Genomic DNA, 22,252 nt, shown 5'->3' on the forward strand with positions numbered 1-22,252 from the left:
ATAAACAATACATAATTTTATAGTAGAGGACTAAATCTCACTTGTCATTATGTATGCATGTGAACTTATGAATTCATTTCTTATCATCTTAAATTACCTTATCTTAAAGGCATTCCCGCAGCCGTAAATATGAAGCAGAACTCCAAATTTCCCGTCTTGAGATGGTGACAGTGGAGTTTGGAGACCATCATCCACTGAAGCCCATCACTGTAAGTAGACCACCTGGAATGAAAACCAAAATGAGACTGAAGGTGTGGTTCTAATTTGATAGCTTGTAATGGTTCCCCCATCCTGATTACTATTGTCATTATCAATAATTTTCCCCCAAATTCAGGTGACTGATGCCAAGTCTCGACGGGGTGCCCGTAAAGGCAGCACCTCTTCCTCCTCCTCGTCTTCCTCTTCTTTGGCCCCGGACCCTCTCAGCTCCATGCTGGATGGGACTGATCCATTGTCCATGTTCGCCGCTGCTTCAGCCAGCGAGGCCCCTTCACTGTCACACAGTAGTTCAGTGGGGGTGTGTAGACACACATACATATATACATACATACATGAACACATCCATGCGTACATATTAACACACAAACACACATGCACATAAACACATAATACACACACATGCATTTAAATGCAGACATACTGATGATTCCTCCCTGTAAGTTAAAAAAAGTTATTATTTTACTGAACATTATGAAACTTTTTTGCCCCCAAAAATGTTGCCATCAGATTTGACAAATTTCATGTAATCAAAAAATTGTTTTTGAGATATCTTGATTCACAAAAATAAATCTTTATTTCAGCTGTAAAATCTATTTGTGCTTGTACTGTAAAAACAGTACACAAATTTGCACTTTAGAATGAGGCATAAAACTCTAGCTGAAATCTTGTTTTCAGGACCTGGGAAGGAAGAGGAGGGAACAGGAGGAGGAGGCAGCAATAGGACCAGACTTTGAACCCTGGGCATCAAAACGAGGAGAAATCCTGTCCCGGTTCACCACCACTGAAAAGCTCTCTATTGTGAGTGTTTCAAGTTAAGAGACTCTCTCTACTCTATACACCGTGACCTAATTCAATTAAATTCCCCAAATAACTTATTACGCAGCTCTACTGAATACTTGATTCTAAAAAGAGGTAATCAGCGGTCTGTTATTTCTGTATAATGACTACTGATCTGTTAATAATGACCGGTGCCATGGGTAACTACGTTTCCGCTTGGTTACACTGCCCTCTGTCATTCTACCTGCAATTGCTCTTGCAAATTATATCTACTTGCATCATTTCTTGGCGACAGAGAACAGAGAACAATTCCCAACGTACCATTCAGGATGTCTCGTTTCACGATTAATGGAAATGTCCAATTTAACATAAATGACAATAAATATGTAAATGATTTCTAAGGCGACTAGTTTGCTCCATTGTTACAGTGTTAGCTACGTTATCGAGTGCTAGCAATAAAAATACTTTCAAATCGATATTAGATGTCATTAATTTCTTTGGTAAGTATATTTGTAATGAGCAGGATAATGTACATCCAGATGGTCATTATAAGGTTGGAGGGGTTATTTTGTGATAATGAACAATTGTCTATACATTTTCCCTTTCTTGGATCACACTTTTCAGTTACATTGCAACTTAATTCCAATATATATTTTTTTCTGTTATAGAACCTCTTCATGGGCTCCGACAAAGGTAAAGCCTTGTTTTTCCACTTTGCAATCACCTTTACAAGGTTATTTATGTATCTATTCATTCAGAAAAATTAAAGCGTTCAAACTCTCTCCTCTGTAATTCTACCATATCATATTATTATTATATATTTAAGCCAATGGGATGGACACTTTATAAGTAATAATAACTGCTGTAAATGTTTGAACTCTGTAGCATTCGAGGAGCTTCTGTTTTGTTTTGCTTGTTTTTTTTCTTTGTTGTGTTTATTTTTACATCACATTTATTTTCTCACCACAGTCAAAGCTCCAAGCCCGGGTTCCTCTGCTGTATCAGAGAAAGTTCGCACTCGCCTAGAGGAACTGGATGACCAGGAGGAGGTGAACTGCATTTGTTTAGTCTAGTCAAGGCTGAGACAAGAGAAAGACTGACACCAGGCTTGACAACCAGACCATTCTGAGTAAAGTCACAGACTGAAACCTATTAATCCACAGTTAAGTTAAGTTCCGAGACGTTAAGGTGGCGAATCCGATGGGGCCTGAAACTTGAGTTAATGCCGACACCAAAACAGTAGATGTCCACTTGAAAAGTTGCAGGGGAGGAGGTTTTTTTTCTTGGTCAAAATAAACAAGTTAGATTCAATTATCATTATTCTTATAGTCTTTCATGTTCAATGTCTTCAAGATCTCATAAATAAAAAAATAAAAAATCTGTTTTGGGTTCTTGAAACAGGGTGAAATTCACTTTCAAGTCTATACAGTACTATTACCCCAGTGAGGTCATCTGTCTACATTTTCATATAGGCTTTATAGCGGCAGTAGCAATTCAGACAATTTCACGTCTTGAAAAAGATGTGTTTGGAATAAGAAGCGAAGCAAAAAGACCCTGTTTGGGGTTTGCATGCAGTGATGTGCGCAAGCCCCCAGCCCAAACTATTGACCAACTCTTGACCACCCTGTACACTTGACTGAACACATCACATGATGGTTCTTTCTTTGTTTGTAACGTACTGCCTATTTTAGTATTGGATTGCAGTAAAGTCCCAACAGACTTAACTGCAATTTGTCTGTGTATATATTAAAAAAGTTTGAAGTTCAATAAATAGAGTAACCCTCCAGTTTAGACATCCTATTAGGCAGAACAACCTAACAAGGCCTTACATTCTGTATGTAAAATGCATGCACTCTTATTCCCTATTAACTTGCACAAGTGTTGAGCGTCTTTGTGTCTTTGCATAAGCCATCTTCTTATGTCTGTGTCTTTTTTTTTTCCCAGGGGTCTCAGAGGGAACTTCTGAATTTGTCCCAACAAGATTATGCCAATCGCATTGAGGAGCTTAACCAGTCTCTGAAGGATGCTTGGGCCTCTGACCAGAAGGTCAAGGCCCTTAAGATTGTCATCCAGGTAATACAACTTATTCAAACGAACAATTAAGGCTGCCCCTAGATAACTAATTTTCCAGTTTTATCTCCGCCACCATGGAAACCAGTGATAAATAAAACTGATTTTTCTATATAGATAACTGTCTCAATAAACTCAAAAGAAACATATGTTTTAGTCAGAGTCTTTGGCCCTAGTCTGAATCAGATTTTGTACAATGCCACTCATGCAACCACACTACTTCTCAAACTTCTCCTGCCCCTCACAAACCTTATCAACACTGTATGATGAGGTTGGTTTCAATGAGCTGACTCTTGTTTTCCAGTGCTCCAAGCTCCTGTCTGACACCTCTGTGATCCAGTTCTATCCCAGCAAGTTTGTTCTCATCACAGATATACTCGATACATTTGGTAAGCAAAAACAACCCAAAGGTTGCATCTTATGTTTCTCTGAGCGAAGAGATCACCTCTTGACAGAACTCTGTGTTATTGCTGAACAGTCGATCTCTCAGGTCTTCATGGTTCGAGTCATGGTTACACTATAACCTTCTGTGACCTTCGGTTCTCTGTCATGTTGAGATCACCTCTTCACAGGGCAGCAGTCTTCCAGGACACTTGTAGGAGGTGGTCTGTTCCTGAAAGGAATTTTTTTGGAAAAATGCCAAACCTCTCCCTTTAAAAGACAAAAAAAAGATCATAAGAGAAAAGATGGATCGGGCAGTAGGGATGCCACTGTGAGGAATTTTTTCCACCAGTTAATAAACTCATGACAACACCAGTGTTAGCGGTAACACCGAACATTTTCGAGTTGATGACGCTCGATGTCTGTGGACTCTACTGTGCATTTCTGCGACACAAAACTCCGGTTGCTGGACCTGGTGGAAGCCGTTTTCTCTGGATTATCCCACTTAAAATAAAAACCGTGGATTGAGATAAAGTTGTTTTTTCCATTTATTAATTGCATGGAGGCTGTTTAGTGGTTGTAGCAAGGAAGCGGATGGAGAATTTGGACATGGTCTTCTCGCATTGGCACAGTTGGACTGGTGATTGCACTGGAGTTGCGGCTCCAGATAATTACTTGTATAAATTCTTATATACAATAACAGACACCAAATAATTTAGTTTAATATATTTTATCCTTTGTACATCACCATAGTAACATATTGTCATGCTTGTTTCGTACCTCCCCCTCGCTCCATCCGTGCGGAAAGTTCAGAAAGTTCTGTATGCGGGGTAACTAGTTATAGTTTTATAACTAGAGGGGTTCTCGAACTAGGGGTGTTCTGCCCGCTGGCGGTCCTTGAATAAAATTGCGTTGGGGCCGTAGCGAATAACTGTTTATTTAATATTTTGTGTTTGAAAAAGAAATGTTGTATCGATTTTCAACATAATATATATGCTCTACCTTAGCAATGATTGTAGGTTTTATGGTTGTTGTGAGATTTGTGTTTTTTTGGAGGGTTGGTCAGGCGTCCTCAACCAAGAGGGCCTTGCCATGAAAAAGGTTTGGGAATCGCAGGCTTAATTAATTACCCACATCAGAAAAGCCAGGTGTGGTCACATTCCATAACCTTTGTGAAGGATCGTTATGAGAGCTTTCATTTTTCCTTCTGTTCGTCTCTCTCTAGCCTGCTATTTGCACGTCGTTAACTGTGATCTCTCATGCTCTTTCAGGCCGCCTCGTGTATGAGAGAATATGGACGATGTGTTCAGACCCTCAACCATTACCAGGTAGGAGGTTCTGTGGTTGTATCTTTGTAGAAACCTTGCTTTATTCCTCTTTCACTTCAGATCACAGATCCCTCAGATCAGAACTAGGGATGCTCAACTACCATGTTTTTTTCTAGTCTAGGTATATGTACCAGGTCTTAGTTTGAGGTTATAAAGTTTAGGTACGAATGGAAATTTTACAGTAATAATAGCGCGATCACCGATTTTTGAAGACCTTTTGTGTTAAATATTTTTCTAGTAGTTGTATTTGTTAGTCTAGTAGTTGGTATATTCTAGGGGTTGGCAAGTAAATTTGGCCGCTGGACAATTTTTTTTCTAAGCTTTTATAGTAGATGGCAGGCCAGAAGATTAATAGAAGCAAAAAGAAATGTTGTTCTAGTTCAAGTTTGGTTTTATTTTCCCTTTATGAAGAAGAAGAAGAAGATGAATAGGCCTATATCATTTGAATTATGGGCCACATTATAAGATAAGATTCAATGCATTGAAAGAAATTTAGGCATTGCAGCAGTTCAATGGGGAACCATAAAGTACAGAGTAACAGCAGGAGAATGTACAATAAATTCACAACATTATGGGATTGAATATTATATTTGGGATTTGTATTGTTGTCCAAGATTGTTATGTAAAGGAAAAAATCTATTGGCTGTTTCGTTCAAACACACCAGACCATAACCATCACAGAGTTCCAAAAATAAACTTGTCATCTACGTCTCCTCAATGTAGGTATTGGGGGCATTTTTATGAGTGCAATAACGCAGTTTTTGTGTCTTTTAAATATATTTACAGTCAATGTAATCTAAATGCTGTAGATTGTAGACCTGCCAGCCCGCACACATTTTGTGTATCAACTATGCAATTCTTGTTCAAAACACACAGGTACGAAATACCAGCTTACGTGAGATTCATCAGCCATTCAGCTTTATCAGCCATGACTGGTGATCGGACGATCAGTGTCAGATATATTTTCTGATTCTGTGCCAGTTAAATTTACACGCCCGATATTTTGCTCATGTGCTGTACTGGTAAAAAGGTTCCGGTACTCAAACCCGATACCATATAAATACAATATAAATGTATATTTGCATCTTAAAAGTGAAAAGGACTTTAATTTGAAGTTTGAACTGGACATTTCCATGTTAGTTACATGTTGTGTTCTACTAAAACTCAGTGAGAGTTACAGGTTGAATTATTCTGAAACTTGGTGACAGTCCCATATTCTATTTTACTGGCACCCAGGGACAGTTTCATGTTCTATGAGGGTTCCATAGTGAATAATGAACAAACAGTGATACAATATAATGAATAATGAATAAAAAGTGTTTAAATCAGCAATCTCTATTATATAATTATAGAACGCAGAATCGCGATTGTGGCGCCTCCCATTGCAGCTGCCTGTGCGAGCACCTTGTGTCGATTATGCACAGTTTGGTATTTTTTAGTATTTTTAGAGCTTATAGAGCTTATTGTGCCTAATCACCGGGTGTCATGACATTTCACTGCATATATGTATGACCGTATGTATATGTATGTGACAAATAATCTCTTGAACTTGAACTACTGTGGTAACTGAAAATTGCAGAGGTAGTCTGTATGTGCAGCTGTTCAATCACGTGAGGGTGATCAGATCACACAATGTATTTGTCATAGATGTGCAGTAGATCAGAAATCGGAATCGGTAGGTCTGACTTAAAAAAAAACAGAAAATTGCAATTGTGTATCTCTAGTTGGTAAACATGTTCGGTAACCTTATGAGATGATGCATGTCAAGGGGTATATCCTAATGATATGAATTTGTATTCTGTATATAGTAAGCTGTAGTAGCTCGCATACGATGTTATTAGCCTCGTTATGAGACGGCTACGATGTAAATAACTGATGTAGTCATTTAGCCACCATGGAGACTCCCTGTTACACTATTGTGGTACTCAAAATATTTTCCCAAGGTTGGCAGGTCTGTAGCTTGTTTGTTTTTATCCTGCTTTCCTTTCAGACTCCTTCACAGCCGCCGACGTCAATGACACCGCCAAGGAGACCTGCCTCAACTGGTTTTTCAAGATTGCCTCCATCAGAGAGCTCCTCCCCAGGCTGTATCCTACAAAATAGCCCTCCCCATCATCAATCATGTACATATTTTTTATGATCAAATAAGCTTCTTTCTTTGACCCATAATTGCACAGATACGTAGAGGCGGCCATCCTCAAGTGCAATCGCTTCCTGAATAAGTCGTAAGTCGTCTGCAAATCTTGTTAAATTTCAAATGTGTCAAAAAGGGCAAATTAAATGATATCGTAAATTTATAATCACTCCCACTCCCATCCCCCCAGAGGTATTCAGGAGACTCTCCCTCGGCTAACGATGATGATCAGAGGCATCGGAGACCCACTGGTTGCTGTCTATGCCAGGGCTTACCTCTGCAGGGTGAGTCCGTTGACCATTTTTGTTCTGAAAGAATCTCAAGAAAATGCTCTAATTGAGCCAAATCACCTATCAATTGTGGCTGACTTTATTTAATGTTAAAGTAAAATTTAACAGCATATGTTTCCTAAGAGATGATTTGAGGCCTCAGGGTTGCCTTTTCACTCGCCGCCATCTTGGCAGGAAACCAGAAATTTCTCAATTTGTCCAGTGGGGCGTCGTGTTGGTGTGTTGAGGTGGAGAGTGAAAGCTACCACACCCCAAATATACACATATTTAAGCCTTAATATCCTCTTCATGGAAAATAATGCTTCCAAAAAGACACCAATTAGAAGAAGTAAACTCAGATATTGAGATATTTTAATTCTCGTGGGACAACTTTATTGACTTTTGTAGATTTTTTTTTTTTTTTTGTTTGTTTTTTTTGTGAGAAGTTCCCACTTTTTCCATTAACTTCCATTCAGTCTGAGGTATTCCGAAACACAATCAATGAAACAGCATCACGGTTCAAAGGACCATTTTGGCTTCAACACTATGCCTGATGGCCTGTTACTAATACCTCCATTTTTTCTGATGTTTCTCTTTCTCACTCTTTCATATGTTTCTTTGTTTTTCAGGTGGGAATGGAGGTGGCCCCCCACCTGAAGGAGAGCCTGAAACGGAATTTCTTTGACCTGCTGGGCACCTTCCGTCAGATCCACGCCGACAGTGTCCAGAACCAGCTGGTCCTCCAGCGGGTGGAGATACCCCAGTACCTGACTCTCTACTCTCCTGCCATCCACTGGATCCTGCAGTGCGTCGCCTACAGAGCACCGGAGGTAAGCGGCCGCTTGTCAGAGCGGCAGCGCTAAGTGGTGAGAAAGCCCACCCTGACAGGCCCACCCTGACAGGCCCACCCTGTCCAAAAGAGATATCGAAATCAGTGTTTATAAATTATTATATTTCTCAACGATCATTATTTCATGTGCCTTTTTTAATGTTCCCCATTTCAGCCGCTTCTAACGGAAATGATGGAGCGATGCAAGACACTGGGTAACAAGTGAGTTTTACTTTGTCGACACCCAAGACGTTGAGGTGGATTGAGGTGAAAGTTGTATGTCAGTGCGGTGTTTGATAACACGGAGAAGATCTAAAGCTTTACATCAACTCTAACTAGCTATGTTCTGTGATCTAAATTTGATTTATAGACAGGGATTTAGGTACAAACACACAGAACATTCCAGCTTTGATCAGAATGCATAACAAGGGAACAAGGAGGCATTGGCTTTCGAGCAAAAAAATTAAAAATGTGCCATGTCTCTCTTCCGACAGTGCTCTGCTGTTAAATTCTGTCATGTGGGCGTTCAGGGCAGAGTTTGTGGCAGCCAGGGCCATGGACTTCATAGGGATGATCAAAGACTGTGATGAAGCCGGCTTTCCAAAGGTCAGAGAAGATGAAAGGCTGTTTTTCAATCCTATCAAACACATTAATAATCAATAATAAAGTAATTAATAATAATAAAGTCTGTATCAAAATTAGAATGAATAATATAATGCCAACTCCCAGTTCCGACAGACCAGGATGTGACGGCTGGGATACACATTTAAAGTGAAACTGTAATATTTGTTAGGGGTGGAGTATCGCCAGGGATTTCACAATACGATAATATTGCAATACTTGAGTCCCAATATGATAATATCGCAATTCTTTCCGATTCTTTCCCATTATTTCTTTCCGTAGTATTATGATACGATATTGCAATATATTTAAATATATTGTTAATTTCTTTCTCATCTGACAGCAGTAAAACATTTAAAACGCATCTTTCGTTCTCAGTTTTAGTCCTACCACACGGAGCTTAAAACTCCGATGTCATAATGCCTGTGCATGCATCAGCAACCTACGAACGATGGTCGACGGCCTGTTTGTTTGTGTTATCAGTAGTGTTATGTTATGTTGTAATGTAATGTTAACTGCATTACGATAACACTGCTGCTTCACACTTGTAAACAAAGTATACTTGTTCTCTTGCTGCTGATTTCCTGCTCATGCGTATTAAAGAAATGGAAGAGTTTTTAGATGTATACGCATTAGTCTGGACATTACATGGCCTATATCTCATGGCCATAAATTTAAATTTAAAAAATCCATTCTTGGCGTTGAAGTATATCGCGGTGGAAGATATCGCAATACTAAGCTATATCGATTATTTTTTTGCCCCACCCTTAGTATTTTTGTTGGCAACTTGCCATTTTGTTGGCAACTTGTTGCATTCTGTTCATTGAACTGACCGATCCGGCATCTCAGACCTATCTTGTCTAAAACTCCTGCCACAAAGGAAGGCATGTCCAGTCCTCACACTGCAATTCACAGGGACCAGATCCAGGCTAGTGAAATTAAATCACCACCCTTGTTTAAGTCAAACTTTTCATTGGCGATTAAAAGGTCCATGTGCACGGCGTATCCCAGGAAGAGCTTTATAACCACAAAGATGAATGACATGTAAACCACTCTGAATGAGGGCAATATCTAAATGCGCTCTCCTCTGCAGCATCTGTTATTTGGTTCACTGGGTCGCAGTCTGGCCTGCGCAGATCCTCCAGAACCCGAGAGGTTGTCAATCCTCAACGAGGCATGGAAGGTCGTCACGAAGATCCGCAGTCCACAGGTAAGTTTCCCTGCTCCACTGTTCTGGCGTACCACTAAACTATGAGAGGCAGGCTTTACTAATTGTTGTGAACCATATTTCCCCCTGGTTTTTAGGACTACATCAACTGTGCTGAGATCTGGGTAGAATTCACCTGTCGACACTTTACGGTGAGCTTGGGCTGAACCACTGATTTTTCGATTCTTTAAAAAAAAAAATTGAAACAAAGTTTCCTTTCTTTGTTCAGATTGTTTTTAACCTTAAACCCAGTTTAACCCAGTTGACATCCATAAATTCACAACAAGGACACTGTTAGGACAAGCTATTTTTGGGTTCAAATATAGCTTGTCATGGGAAATTTGACTTGACACTCTCCCGTCACTCTGAAGTCTCCCCTTCGCTCTCACACATCTCCTAACACGCCCTCCACAATCTCTCCATCCGACACCCCCACAGAAACGTGAAGTCAACACCATCTTGGCGGATGCCATCAAGCACATGACCCCTGACCGCGCCTTCGAGGATGCCTACCCCCAGGTACCGACGGCAAAGTCCCCAAGAGGGAGGATCACCCGATGACACCCATGTATTTGTTACGTTCTCAATCTAAACACTAATCTGTATCATTACATCCTGAGGCTGTTTTTACACCACACGTGTGAATCAACGCGCAGATTATGGCAGTGTAACTTCAATCTGTTTTGTCTGTTGTACAATAAAACCGTATTGTCATGACTAACTCTGTAATATTTGTCTGTCTCCAGCTGCAGTCGGTGATCAGGAAGATCCTGACTTACTTCCACGATTTTTCGGTGCTCTTTTCTATGGTAAGTGATGGCTGCAAAATCATTAGAGTGATTTCATTACATTTGAATAAACCCCATTATAAAGTTATTAAAACTGTATGTCCATTTTTAGAAGACGAGGCAACAGTTCCGCAAAATATAAGTGTATGTATGTGTAAGAAAATCCATCCCAGTGTTTCCCCTTGATTTTTTTCAGGTGGTACACCATGAAAAAGCCCTATGTGATCTGAAAAGGAGACTTAATAAGCTGCATTTATTGCATAAAAATATGATGTTTGAATAATATGACGATTGACAAACATTACCACATCATGAAAACAGTGTGCATGATTCATTGCTGCACTTGATCTTCCTTGGCTTGGAAAAAATTTCAAGTTTTTCTTGTTTTCAAAATAGAATAAAGGTTTCACAAATCTGCATTTTATTATAATCTAGTCCAGGTTTGACAACTACAAGTGCTGTAGTGTTTATTTTTCATTATCTTGACCTGGTCTTAAATGGCCTGTGTGTAGAAAAAATCAATCTGTCAATTCCACCTTTTCTCTGTTTTCACGGATAAAATAACGTTTTCACAAATGTGAGATAGGGTTTTGCATTCTGTTTATTATCAATACAATAATGAAAACTATTCACTTTCACCATTAACAATTAACACCATTAACTTTCAATACTGTATTTATTTCAGACAGATGATGATGATGAATATGTGCATGTGAACACGTTGAGTGACGGAGATGACAGTTTTCAAACTTCTTGCAAGTGCAGTGCAAGGGAGGATTTTAGTATACTCCTGTTCCAGAGGTTGAATTGAGTGTGTAGAAAAAATCAATCTGTCAATTCCACCTTTTCTCTGTTTTCACGGATAAAATAACGTTTTCACAAATCTGAGATAGGGTTTTGCATTCTGTTTATTATCAATACAATAATGAAAACTATTCACTTTCACCATTAACAATTAACACCATTAACTTTCAATACTGTATTTATTTCAGACAGATGATGATGATGAATATGTGCATGTGAACACGTTGAGTGACGGAGATGACAGTTTTCAAACTTCTTGCAAGTGCAGTGCAAGGGAGGATTTTAGTATACTCCTGTTCCAGAGGTTGAATTGAGTGTTTCCTGCCCACCCCTACCCCCACCCCACCCAGGAGCGTTTCCTGCCATTTCTAGACATGTTCCAGAAGGACAGTGTGAGGGTGGAGGTCTGTCGAGCCATCATGGAGGTCTTCATAAAGTGAGCCACTTTGCGGCTTTTTCTCATTTACCTTTTTAACCTGTCCGAACGCATTTGAATGAGCTTTTCTTTTCTTCATTAATTCATATATTTTTATTGTTTCCACTTGCACAAAAATCACTTGTTTTTTCTTTTCAATGTGCGAATGACTGCTTACTTTTTGTATGACATTGTAGGCGGAAATAACATTCTGTACAACTATCCTGTGTAGTTGTGAGTGTAGTATCATTCGGGATTAAACGCCTTCCTCCTCTGCACTAAAACCCTGAACCTTTTCTGTGGTCACATTATACTGAAGCTTTGGCGGCGGTGGCAACAGCGTATTTGTCTGTCTGTCCACCCAGATACCAGCTGGAGCCCACCAGAGACCCCGTCATCCTCAACGCCCTGCTGCACGTCTGCAAGGCCATGCACGACTCCGTCAAGTCAGTCAGGCCCAATGCTGTGTGTGTGTGTGTGTGTGTGTGTGTGTGTGTGTGTGTGTGTGTGTGTGTGTGTGTGTGTGTGTGTGTGTGTGTGTGTGTGTGTGTGTGTGTGTGTGTGTGTGTGTGTGTGTTTTAAGGCAGTGTTGATGATGACTGCTGGGGCTGTATTGAATTCAGGGGAAATGTGATGTTGCATTGGACGGGAATTCAACGTGGAAATTGGGTGAGAATTTCACTGCTTAACCACTGATTTTCTTATAGCTAATTGACTTAAAAAGGTTCAAATATAGCTATTGTATATTTAAAGTAAAATGGTACCAGAACCATCTTGTAGAACCACAATAATAATAATAATATCTATAATATCTGCAGGCAGCATTACATGGGGTCCACTGTAGTTGTTTTAGGTACTTATACCATTTTTTGGGGTTCTGTTAAACGCAGAACAAGTTGCAAAAGTTACAAATACCTTGGACTTACGTTATTGCATGTTGCTCTACTGGCGTTAAGTTGAAATATCCCTGAAGAACGGTGTTTTAAGAATTACGATCGTTCGTGGATGATTTGTTGACACGAGTTTTATGAGTCCTGGTGACATGCAGAGTTTCTCACAATTGGATGCACTTGTAGCGTGTGGTGACTTTATCCTAAAAATGAGAAGGCGGCTGTCGACCTGTAGTGCACAGAGTCCTGTCTCACGGTGTCTCTGTGGAAGGAAATCACTCTGTGTGGAAGTTCCCAAGTCCATCCCACACACGCTCAATAGGGATGTAACAATATGTAATTTTACAGTAGGGTACGGTATCTACCAAAATAATGTGGTATACGGTATTAATGTTTGTTTTTTAATGACTAATTCAACTTTCCGCCATGTTTGTTTAACACTTGCGCCCATGCACGTGCAAGTAATGTAAAGAACCGTGTGGTAAAATATTGGTGTAAATCAGTTCTGCACATAAAATCAGATGGCGGCACGTGGTGCTTGGGGAACATGGTGTTATATCGGAATACAATGTCATCATTTAAAAAGACAAAAGAAATAAAATATCAATCGAACATCCGTGTAGACATCAACTAGGTAAGATGGTACATATACACGCCTAGTTTGTAATCTCTAACCACTACACACGAATGGACATTCTGAACCATAATGTGCACATTTATAGTACATTGGATGATGACATCACAAAGCATCTTACTCTAAAATTCATCTCTGGATCTCTGAATATAATAAAAAGTAAAAATAAAATAAAATTGTCAAATGTGCACAAATTGTCGGAAAATACGAAACAGAAATAGTAAAATATATAAAAATACAGAATACACAAATGCAATTCTACACAGGATAAGTTATTGGTATGGGTATTTCGCCTGCCCGCCGCCTTTCGCCTGCTCCCGTTAGGGGTCGCCACAGCGGATCACCTGCCTCCAACACCTTCTGTATAGGCTATACGTTATAGTTGTGAATTATTGCCAAGAATTTTACACAGTTATTGCACGTACGTTATTGCACAAGATCCAAAGCAGTTTTCTTTTTTTTTTTTTTTTTTTTTTACATATTTATTCATAATCTTTTGCGAATGTTCACCTGCTCTCCATCACTGCGGTGTTGCAGCGCTCTGACCCTCGAAGATGAGAAAAGGTCTTTGGCTTTGCTGATCAACGGTTTCATAAGCTTGGTAAGGCTTAAGCATTTTGTCATATATCCGATATATCGAGTACAGTAGTACTTACCGCTTTGATGCAGCATCTCACCACCTGAACACAAATGTGGCAAACATTTAAGCTTTTAAAAAATACATTTCCTTTTCAAAACGGGAAGCTCACATTATAGTCTTTTGTTTTTGTTTGAATAACCGTAATAGTGCATTTTATTTAGGACTACATTTTGCATGTGCATGTTCATTCCTCGCACTCCCCCTACATCCTTTACATCTGTGTCTCCGTCGGTCCCTCCATCCCTCCGTCCAGGTTTCGTTCGGCCGTGACTTTGAGCAGCAGCTGAGTTTCTGTGTGGAGGCCAGAGCTTCCTTCTGCAACCTTGAACCTGTGCTGATGCAACTCATTCACGTGAGTCCTGCTGCCGTTGCGTGTCCCCCGCACAGTGTGCACACTCGTCTGTTGACCTCCGTCACTCTGTCCATGTAGACAGTGAACCAGCTGGCCATGGAGACCAGGAAGGTGATGAGAGGAAGCCACTCCCGCAAAACGGCTGCCTTCGTCAGGGTCAGTTGACGATTGAGTGTTTAGCATTTCCAAAAATATAGTATGTATCAAATGGTCTGCAAGAAGTGCAGTACCGGGATGACATACTACATCTTGTGATGTAGTAGTATTGGGAGTGATAGACACCGGTGAAGGTTTACATGCAGTGTCGTCATCAATGGAAGTGGCACAGATATGACCATGTAGAATGGTCTGAGATGCCGTCATTGTTTTTACTTTTTCTAAAGTATGCTAGCTGGATGATAGTACAAATCAACTGCTTACAAATAATCTATTGAACTTGGATTTGAACTAGAATACCCGGATAATCTGCTATCCTTGCTACACCGCGTGAGATATTGAAGGTATTTGTGCTCTGGGAGTCACCTCAGATATGCAAGGAGTCGTTTGAAGCATTATTTGAGACCAAATAAGGGACTTGCACTTAGATTTATCAAAAGGATGTAGTTGCCCAGTTGCTCAACAGGTTTTTATGGAGTACTATTTAAACAAAGATAATTCTCTACCTTGACCTATCCCGCTTTCCCCCTCTCTTTCTCTCCAGGCCTGCGCTGCCTACAGTTTCATCACCATCCCGTCCCTGAGCAGCATCTTCTGTCGCCTCAGCCTCTACCTGCTTTCTGGACAGGTGGCGCTGGCCAACCAGTGTCTTTCCCAGGGTGAGCAGCCTCCTCCTTCCCTCCCGCCCTGTGACTCCCAGCCTGTGATGACCTCTTTTCCCTCTGTTTATCCCTCTCCCCGCTTCGTCCCTTCCAGCGGACGCCTTCTTGAAGGCGGCCGTCAGTTTACTTCCGGAGGTTCCTCGCACCATCAGCGTGGAGGGGAAACAGCGCTCGTCCGAGAGCTTTCTGCTAGACTTCATCAACAACTTCCTGGCCATGCTACTGGTTGTCCCGGTAATGCTGCACCTTTCAGTTTGTGTGTGTGTGTGTGTGTGAGTCTGCCTGGTGTGAAACGGAACACGCGATAGACACAAACGTAACACGAGATAGACACAAACTGTACACGTCATAGACATGTGTATAGGTCTATGACACCTGGCGATGTCCTTGTGTGAGTGTGTGCATGTGCATGCGCGCAAGATAAGAAAATATAAAATGTTATTTTTTTGTCACAGCAGTAAAAAGCAGTGCGAGTCAAAAAAGGTATAAGAAGTAAGATGGAGTTAAAAAATGTAATATAACTTAAAAATAACACATGCACACATCTATCTACAGAGTAAACATCCAGTAGCGTAGCAATAACTATATGTATATATCAAAAATATTATAATTAGTTCTATTCGGCAGGTACATTTACATATACTACGAATTTGTGTGGTTTGTTACACTGCTGACCATTTGTGTTAAACAATAAAAAATATAATATATGCAAATAGTGTACCAGCGTTATTGCGCGTGTATTATTGTACAAGTTTTGAGTGTGTCAGTATATGTATACAGATACTCCTCACTTAACGAACTACCTGTTTAACAACCATTCTGACTAACGACCAGCTCTCTGACCAGTCTGTATTGTACGCTGTCGCGGCGTCTCAGCATCAAGCATCTCCTCGCGCATCACCCTTTATATACTATATACACTATATATACTACATACACTATATATACTATAGACACTATATATAGTGTTTATACTATATACACTATGTATACTATATGCACTATATGCACTATATGCACTATATACACTATATAGATTATATACACTATATACACTATATACATCTCATCACCGTTCTCAGTCTCAGTCTCGTTCCCGCAGTCTGTAAGTATTCACTACACTAGCGTTCGCAATGGCCACGCCCCCTTACTGTGAAATAACACGGGCCCTCGATTATCAACCAATTCACTGAAAGACCTGGTTGTAGGAACAGAAATCGGTCTTTAAGTGAGGAGTATCTGTATTGTGAGTATGTGTGTATATAGCCCTAAAAATATATTGTATATTGTTTTTTTGCATTTTCAAACATGTATACGATTTCAGATTTTGGGCGGAATTTCACTGCATGCAACTGGCGAAGATATTGTTCAGATATGAAAAAAATCCATCAAACCTCCTTCAAATGTTTTACGCCCCAAAAATAAATTCTGCCTGTCTTTGTTAAATGACGGCCCCCGTTGTGTGTAATGAAAATATGTCCTTGTGTGCGTATGCTTTTGCACACGTTTGCACCACTAGGACCACCCAGAGCACGGCGTTCTTTACCTGGTCCGTGGTCTGCTCAACATGGTTCAGGACTACGCCTGGGAAGACAACAGCGATGCCAAGATCAGGGTGTACATCAGCGCTTTGCCCCTGCTGGCCGCCATGAGTCAGGAGACTTACCTCTATTCCATACCTAAAGGTAAAGGCTCCGAAAGACACCTAGACCTTGTCTCCACTGTGGGCAGACCATCTGGAAATTTACGCACGGAACTATTTTAGAGTACGTACTTTTCTTGCAGACTTTGTGAAGACAATGTGACGTTTTGAGGCTCCGCCCGTCCTGAAAAGGGGGGATCTTTGGGGTCCCTTTTTTCCCCCTAAATGACCTCCTTATCCTTTTGGGGTTACGATAATTAAAGGGATGTTCAATGCCCAGTACACACCAAAGAACACATTTCTTCAAGGATCGTCAGGTCTTACAGTCATAAGGGAATCTCTTGTCTTAATGGTCGTTTGATTTTCAGACGGCCAGAGACTCTTGTGATCAGTCTGGGAATGACAGTTGACAATTCCTGGTTGGGTTTGGTATCATCTTAAAAGTCTCACGTCTTGGTTCGTAAGGTGTGTGTTAGAATTCCTAGATGTAGAGTCCCTTGCTAAACTAAACTGTAAGCTAAACTGTAGTGTGTGCACTACTGGGGGGAAAAGTCCTTAAATGTGTGATGCTGTCTTTTGAAAATCTTTTAGTGTATACCTGCGATAACACGCACATACACTTACAAGAAGCAAATGAGACCCAAAAGGAATTAATGAAAACTTATCCATCAGTAAAGTGAAATTTGCTTTGCACAATAAGCCTTATTATTATATTTGATATGTACTTATACCTATTTCCTGAATTTATAACAAGTTACATTAATTGTCTGGACAGCACTTTGCCTTTACCCTTCATCGAATTGAGACTTGGAGACTGTCAAATAGTGTTTTTCGAGCCTCTCCTCTTAAGCACTGATTAAGCCTTCACGCGGGCGAGCGCAGGGTATTTAAAGCCGCCACGTTGCAGTATTCTGCAACGTGAGAAAGAGAGAAAGTATCGTGTGAAGCAGGAAGTAGTAAACGAAGAAGAGCGCGAGACAGCAAACATGGCCGCACACACAGCATCGGAGCTTGTCTTTGGCCGAGGAGGAATTGCTGGTTATGGTGGTTAAACAGACAAAAGCGCCAAATAGGAGCTGGTCTTTCTGCCCGTTACATTACATTTAGCAGGCGCTTTTATCCAAAGCGACTTACAATTATTCAAACACTGACGGACGCAGTCATCAGGAGCAATTAGGAGTTAAGTGTCTTGCTCAAGGACACTACAGCATGCTAGCAGGAGGAGCCTGGGATCAAACCAGCAACCTTTACATCACTAGACCACCAGCTCTACCTCCTGGCTACCATCCCCATACCATCCCCATACCCTCCAAAGGCACAATTCTCCCTCATCGCAAGACTCTCTAAAAATAAACTGCACATAAATACCAATAAATACCAATAAAAATTGCTAGATTTTATTTGTACTGTAAACTGAACTTTACGGCCTTGTTAAATTTCAGACCTGCCAACGTGCGTGCATTTTGTGGACCAACCACGCAATTCTTGGTCAAAATACGCAGGTACAAAATGCCAGCTGAAACTACACAAAGAAAAAAATATATGTATATTAAATATTGTAATTTAATTACAGAAAACAATCAATCAATACAAAACAATACTGTACATTTATTCGGTACATCCCTGGGATTGGACCAGAAGCTACGACCTGTGGTTCTGTAAGCCCTCCCCTCCCTCTCCTCTCACTCATTCAGCGATGCTGCATTGTGAGGTAAAATGGGAAGTGTTGAGTGGGGGTGTACTGAGCACAAAAATGTGACCGTTATGTTAACATATAAAATGTTGGTAATAGAGATGCACCAATCGATCGGCAGGTTTCAGCTTGATCGCCATGACTGGTGACCGGCCGATCAGATATATTTTCCCATTTTGTACTGGTCAAATTTACGGCCCATTATGTGCTCATGTACTCGTACTAAAAATGATCCAATACTCAAACACGATACCAACCTAATGTAACGTTGCATAGTTGATGCAAAAGAAAGAAAATGGCAGTTATTTGGAGGTACTTCAAGGTAAATGAAAATTTGATTCATATTTTATCGCTTGACAATATTCTAAATTGTGCAGACTGCGTTTCTATCACTGTCACTGCAGCGGAGATTCTGCTCCGGTTGTTCCTAGTGCACGAGCTCCGATCGTGATGAAAAGTTTGACTTTTTTTTTGAGACTGTTCTGGACGAGTCACTCAGTAAAACCAGTCATTCCATTTCATTCAGTTGGAATAATCGACAGTGAGTGCCAGTGAACAAAGTGAGAAGAGTCGGTCATTTATTATTACTTTTATTTTCATTTTTTTTGCAATGATTGCAATTTATTTTGTAATGGCAAGTACCATATAAATAAAATATAAATGTATATTTGCTCTTTAAGTAAAAAGGACTTTAATTTGAAGTTTGAACTGGACATTTCCATGTTAGTTACATGTTGTGTTCTTCTAAAACTCAGTGAGAGTTACAGGTTGAATTATGCTGAAACTTGGTCCCATATTCTATTTTATTGCAACTCAGGGACAGTTTTGTGTTCCATTATTGTTCCATTGTGAAAAATGAAGAATAATAAAAACACAGTGTCCAGATCAGCAATCTCACTATTGTGGTCACTAAAAATTGCAGTGACCGTCCATATGTGCAGCTGTCCTATCACGTGAGCATGATCAGATCATGCGATATATTTTTCATTTGATGTACAGCAGATATACCCAATGAGACCAAATTATAAGAAATTAGATTTCTCCGATCAATATAAACTCAAAATGATCGGATGACAATGTAAAAGTTATTTAATAGTCAATGTTTTATTATGAACTTACAATTGAATGAAAATCAGAGTCGGCCAAAATCTGAATCTGCAGGTCAGAAAAAAAAATCTGAAATAGGAATCGGCCAAGAAAATTACAATCGGTGCATCTCTGGTTGGTGAAACATGTTCTGTAACTTTATGAGATGATGCATGTCAAGGGGTTTATCCTAATGATATGAAGTGCAATATGATTTAGGTGCAATAACACCACAGAGACTCCCTGTTAAACCATTGTGGTACACAAAATATTTTCCCACAGTTGGCAGGTCTGAAATTACAATAAAATCACCAAACGTGAGTGAGCTGCTTGCGTAGACTATTTTGAACTGTCAAAAAGGAATGAGTATACTTTGAATTTCACATCTGAATTGTGCTGCGGGTCAATTTGGGCCGACATATCCCAAATAAAACAGCAAAACCCTGATCTCCCATCGCTTCAAATGCATTTCCAGCAAACGCTCCTCACGCCAAGTCACAATCTTAGAGGTCCCCACACGCCATGGCGCCGCCCCCTGGGGCAGGTGTAAACCAGCCTTGACCACTTCCTCTCCCTCCCCGCTTTCCTTTCCCAGTGGACTCCAATGAAACCCTTTACGGCGGAGACCCCAAGTTTATCGGCGAGATCAGCAAGCTCTGCGAGACTTTGGTCGGCCAAGTGGTGGACCACCTGAAAACGCTAGGCAGAGACGAGGTAAGCGGGTGAACCCACTGTACGTACAGACTCAAACCTTTACTTCATACCACGTGGGAATCATCTGTTTCTGTGAATTTATTGGAGTTTTCCGGAATTTTCTGTTCCTTAGATGAGTGATTTTGAAGTTGTACTTCTTGTACTTCGTTCCTGTTGTAGTGGCAATCCATAAGATTGTATGTTTTGCGTGGATTACACTACGCGTTCCAAATCTGGCTGTCTTCATTCTAATGGTCAAATTATTTGACCTTCTGGTTGATTGATTGATTGATTTGGGGGTGGGGTTCATCTGGGTCAATCTCATGGTTTTTGATGAGGCTGTGGTTGTTTTTGTGAACGTTCATCCATGTTGACAGTTGTACTGACCACAAAGAGCTGCACTTGCTGAATCAAATTCACTGCGTATTTATCTCCATCCGACTTTCCTTCCCTCATCCTCCTCGTCCTCTGCCGCCCCCCGCTGCACCAGAACGCTCGCCGGCAGGGCGCCCTGGCCTTCTCACTGTTCGGCTGCCTGCTGGCGCACGCCGACCTGCGAAACAACAAGCTCAACCAGCTGGCGGTCAACCTGTGGAACCTCAGCCACAAGCATGGCCACTGCGACACCCGCACTTCTGTGAGTTTAAACCTCTCTTCAGTCTCCCAAGAGAGTTTGAGAATTGTTTTTAAGCCTTAAAGCCTCAAAGCCTTAGTTTGAATATGCGTAAACAGATCTGGCAACCGGAGGGAAATTTGAATTAATAGCACCTTTGATTAGAATGTGCAGCTCTCGTCTTGGAGCTGGACTACTATCGGAAGCAGTTATCAAAGGACCTTCATCACGTCATACGAGAGCTATAAAAAAAAAAGTCATCATATCATACGACTAAATAGATGAGTGACGGTGTGGAAAAGGGAGTCTGTAATGACTTTTAGCTTCTGCCAGTAGAGGCCAATGTTGGGCCAAAAGTTGTGAAACCTTTCAAAACGATTGTTTGGAGTTGTTCAGCAGGTACGACTGTTCTCAGGTTGGTATCCAGGGATACAAGCCTGTGAATTGAAGTAAATATGATGAATAGGAGGACTTTCATTCCTTTACCCAGGTATTTCCTGCTTTTAACATACAGTATGATCCCTCCCTCCCAGGTGCGCACCCTGCAGTCCATCAAGCAGCAGTCCCAGCAGCCCGGCATGGTTCACATGTCGGACATGATCCAGAGGCTCACCCTGCAGTCTCGCACTTAAACAAAAGCCTGGACCGGACCCTTTGCGTCACCCGACAAGGACCCGCCTTCAAAGACCGGCTCTGACCAGCTTGAACTTTTGGGAAGTGTTTGGTGTCCGTACGTCACCACGTCCAACAAGCCTACAAGCAAAAGCGTTTCTGAGACTGGACAGTTCCGCTGCTCCCTGTGATGTCTACCCCTTCTGTCCTAAAATGTGTTGCTTCATTCATATCCAAGTACACTGCAACACAAAATTGTAAGTGCATTGTTGGTGTTATATGGCATAAGTGGCTGCTCTGTTATCAACTTCGCTAACGCACAATATGAACCGTAACCCCACCTTTTTGTTACGTTTTTTTTTTTGTTTTTCTTTCACGATAGACCGTGAAGACGAGATGGCCTTTTTCTGACAGTAGGAAGTTGAGTTTCTGAAATTGTCTCCACTTGGATAGTTCTTGGTTCCCAAAAAAGTCCCTGCAAGCGAGGTGGTACTTTTCAGGGCAACAGGAACAACGCCAACACAGTGATTGTGTCAAATGCAAGCGAATGTGAGGATCGTCAAGGACACCAACCAAGATCCATTTTTAAATACTGGTCGGTAAACAGCTGATTTAAGGACTGCTCAGGTTTCCGTTTAAGAAGGTTCCGAGCCAGATGATCCCAGTGCCTCATTTCTGCTTCAACTATAATGATGCAAAATAAAGGCGTGGTCAACAAGACAGCCTGGAGCAAATTC

General features: G+C 40.8%; 1 protein-coding gene across 1 annotated transcript; it reads left to right on the top strand.

Moving 5' to 3' along the window:
- The first annotated feature begins 114 nt into the window (after positions 1-114).
- Positions 115-22,090, top strand: vps35l (VPS35 endosomal protein sorting factor like). Its single transcript, XM_080021182.1, has 29 exons — positions 115-209; positions 335-517; positions 895-1,017; positions 1,665-1,689; positions 1,966-2,045; positions 2,941-3,069; positions 3,371-3,455; positions 4,719-4,775; positions 6,766-6,862; positions 6,953-7,000; positions 7,100-7,193; positions 7,808-8,008; positions 8,183-8,229; positions 8,502-8,613; positions 9,722-9,838; positions 9,934-9,987; positions 10,274-10,354; positions 10,582-10,644; positions 11,778-11,863; positions 12,208-12,288; positions 13,904-13,967; positions 14,260-14,358; positions 14,437-14,514; positions 15,059-15,173; positions 15,271-15,410; positions 16,696-16,861; positions 20,193-20,311; positions 20,781-20,927; positions 21,437-22,090. The coding sequence occupies exons 1-29, from the start codon at positions 162-164 to the stop codon at positions 21,533-21,535; spliced, it is 2,838 nt and encodes a 945-aa protein (XP_079877308.1). The 5' UTR covers positions 115-161; the 3' UTR covers positions 21,536-22,090.
- Positions 22,091-22,252: the final 162 nt, after the last annotated feature.

The sequence above is a fragment of the Zeus faber genome (genome assembly GCF_960531495.2).
Source record: "Zeus faber genome assembly, chromosome: 20".
Lineage (NCBI taxonomy): Eukaryota > Metazoa > Chordata > Actinopteri > Zeiformes > Zeidae > Zeus > Zeus faber.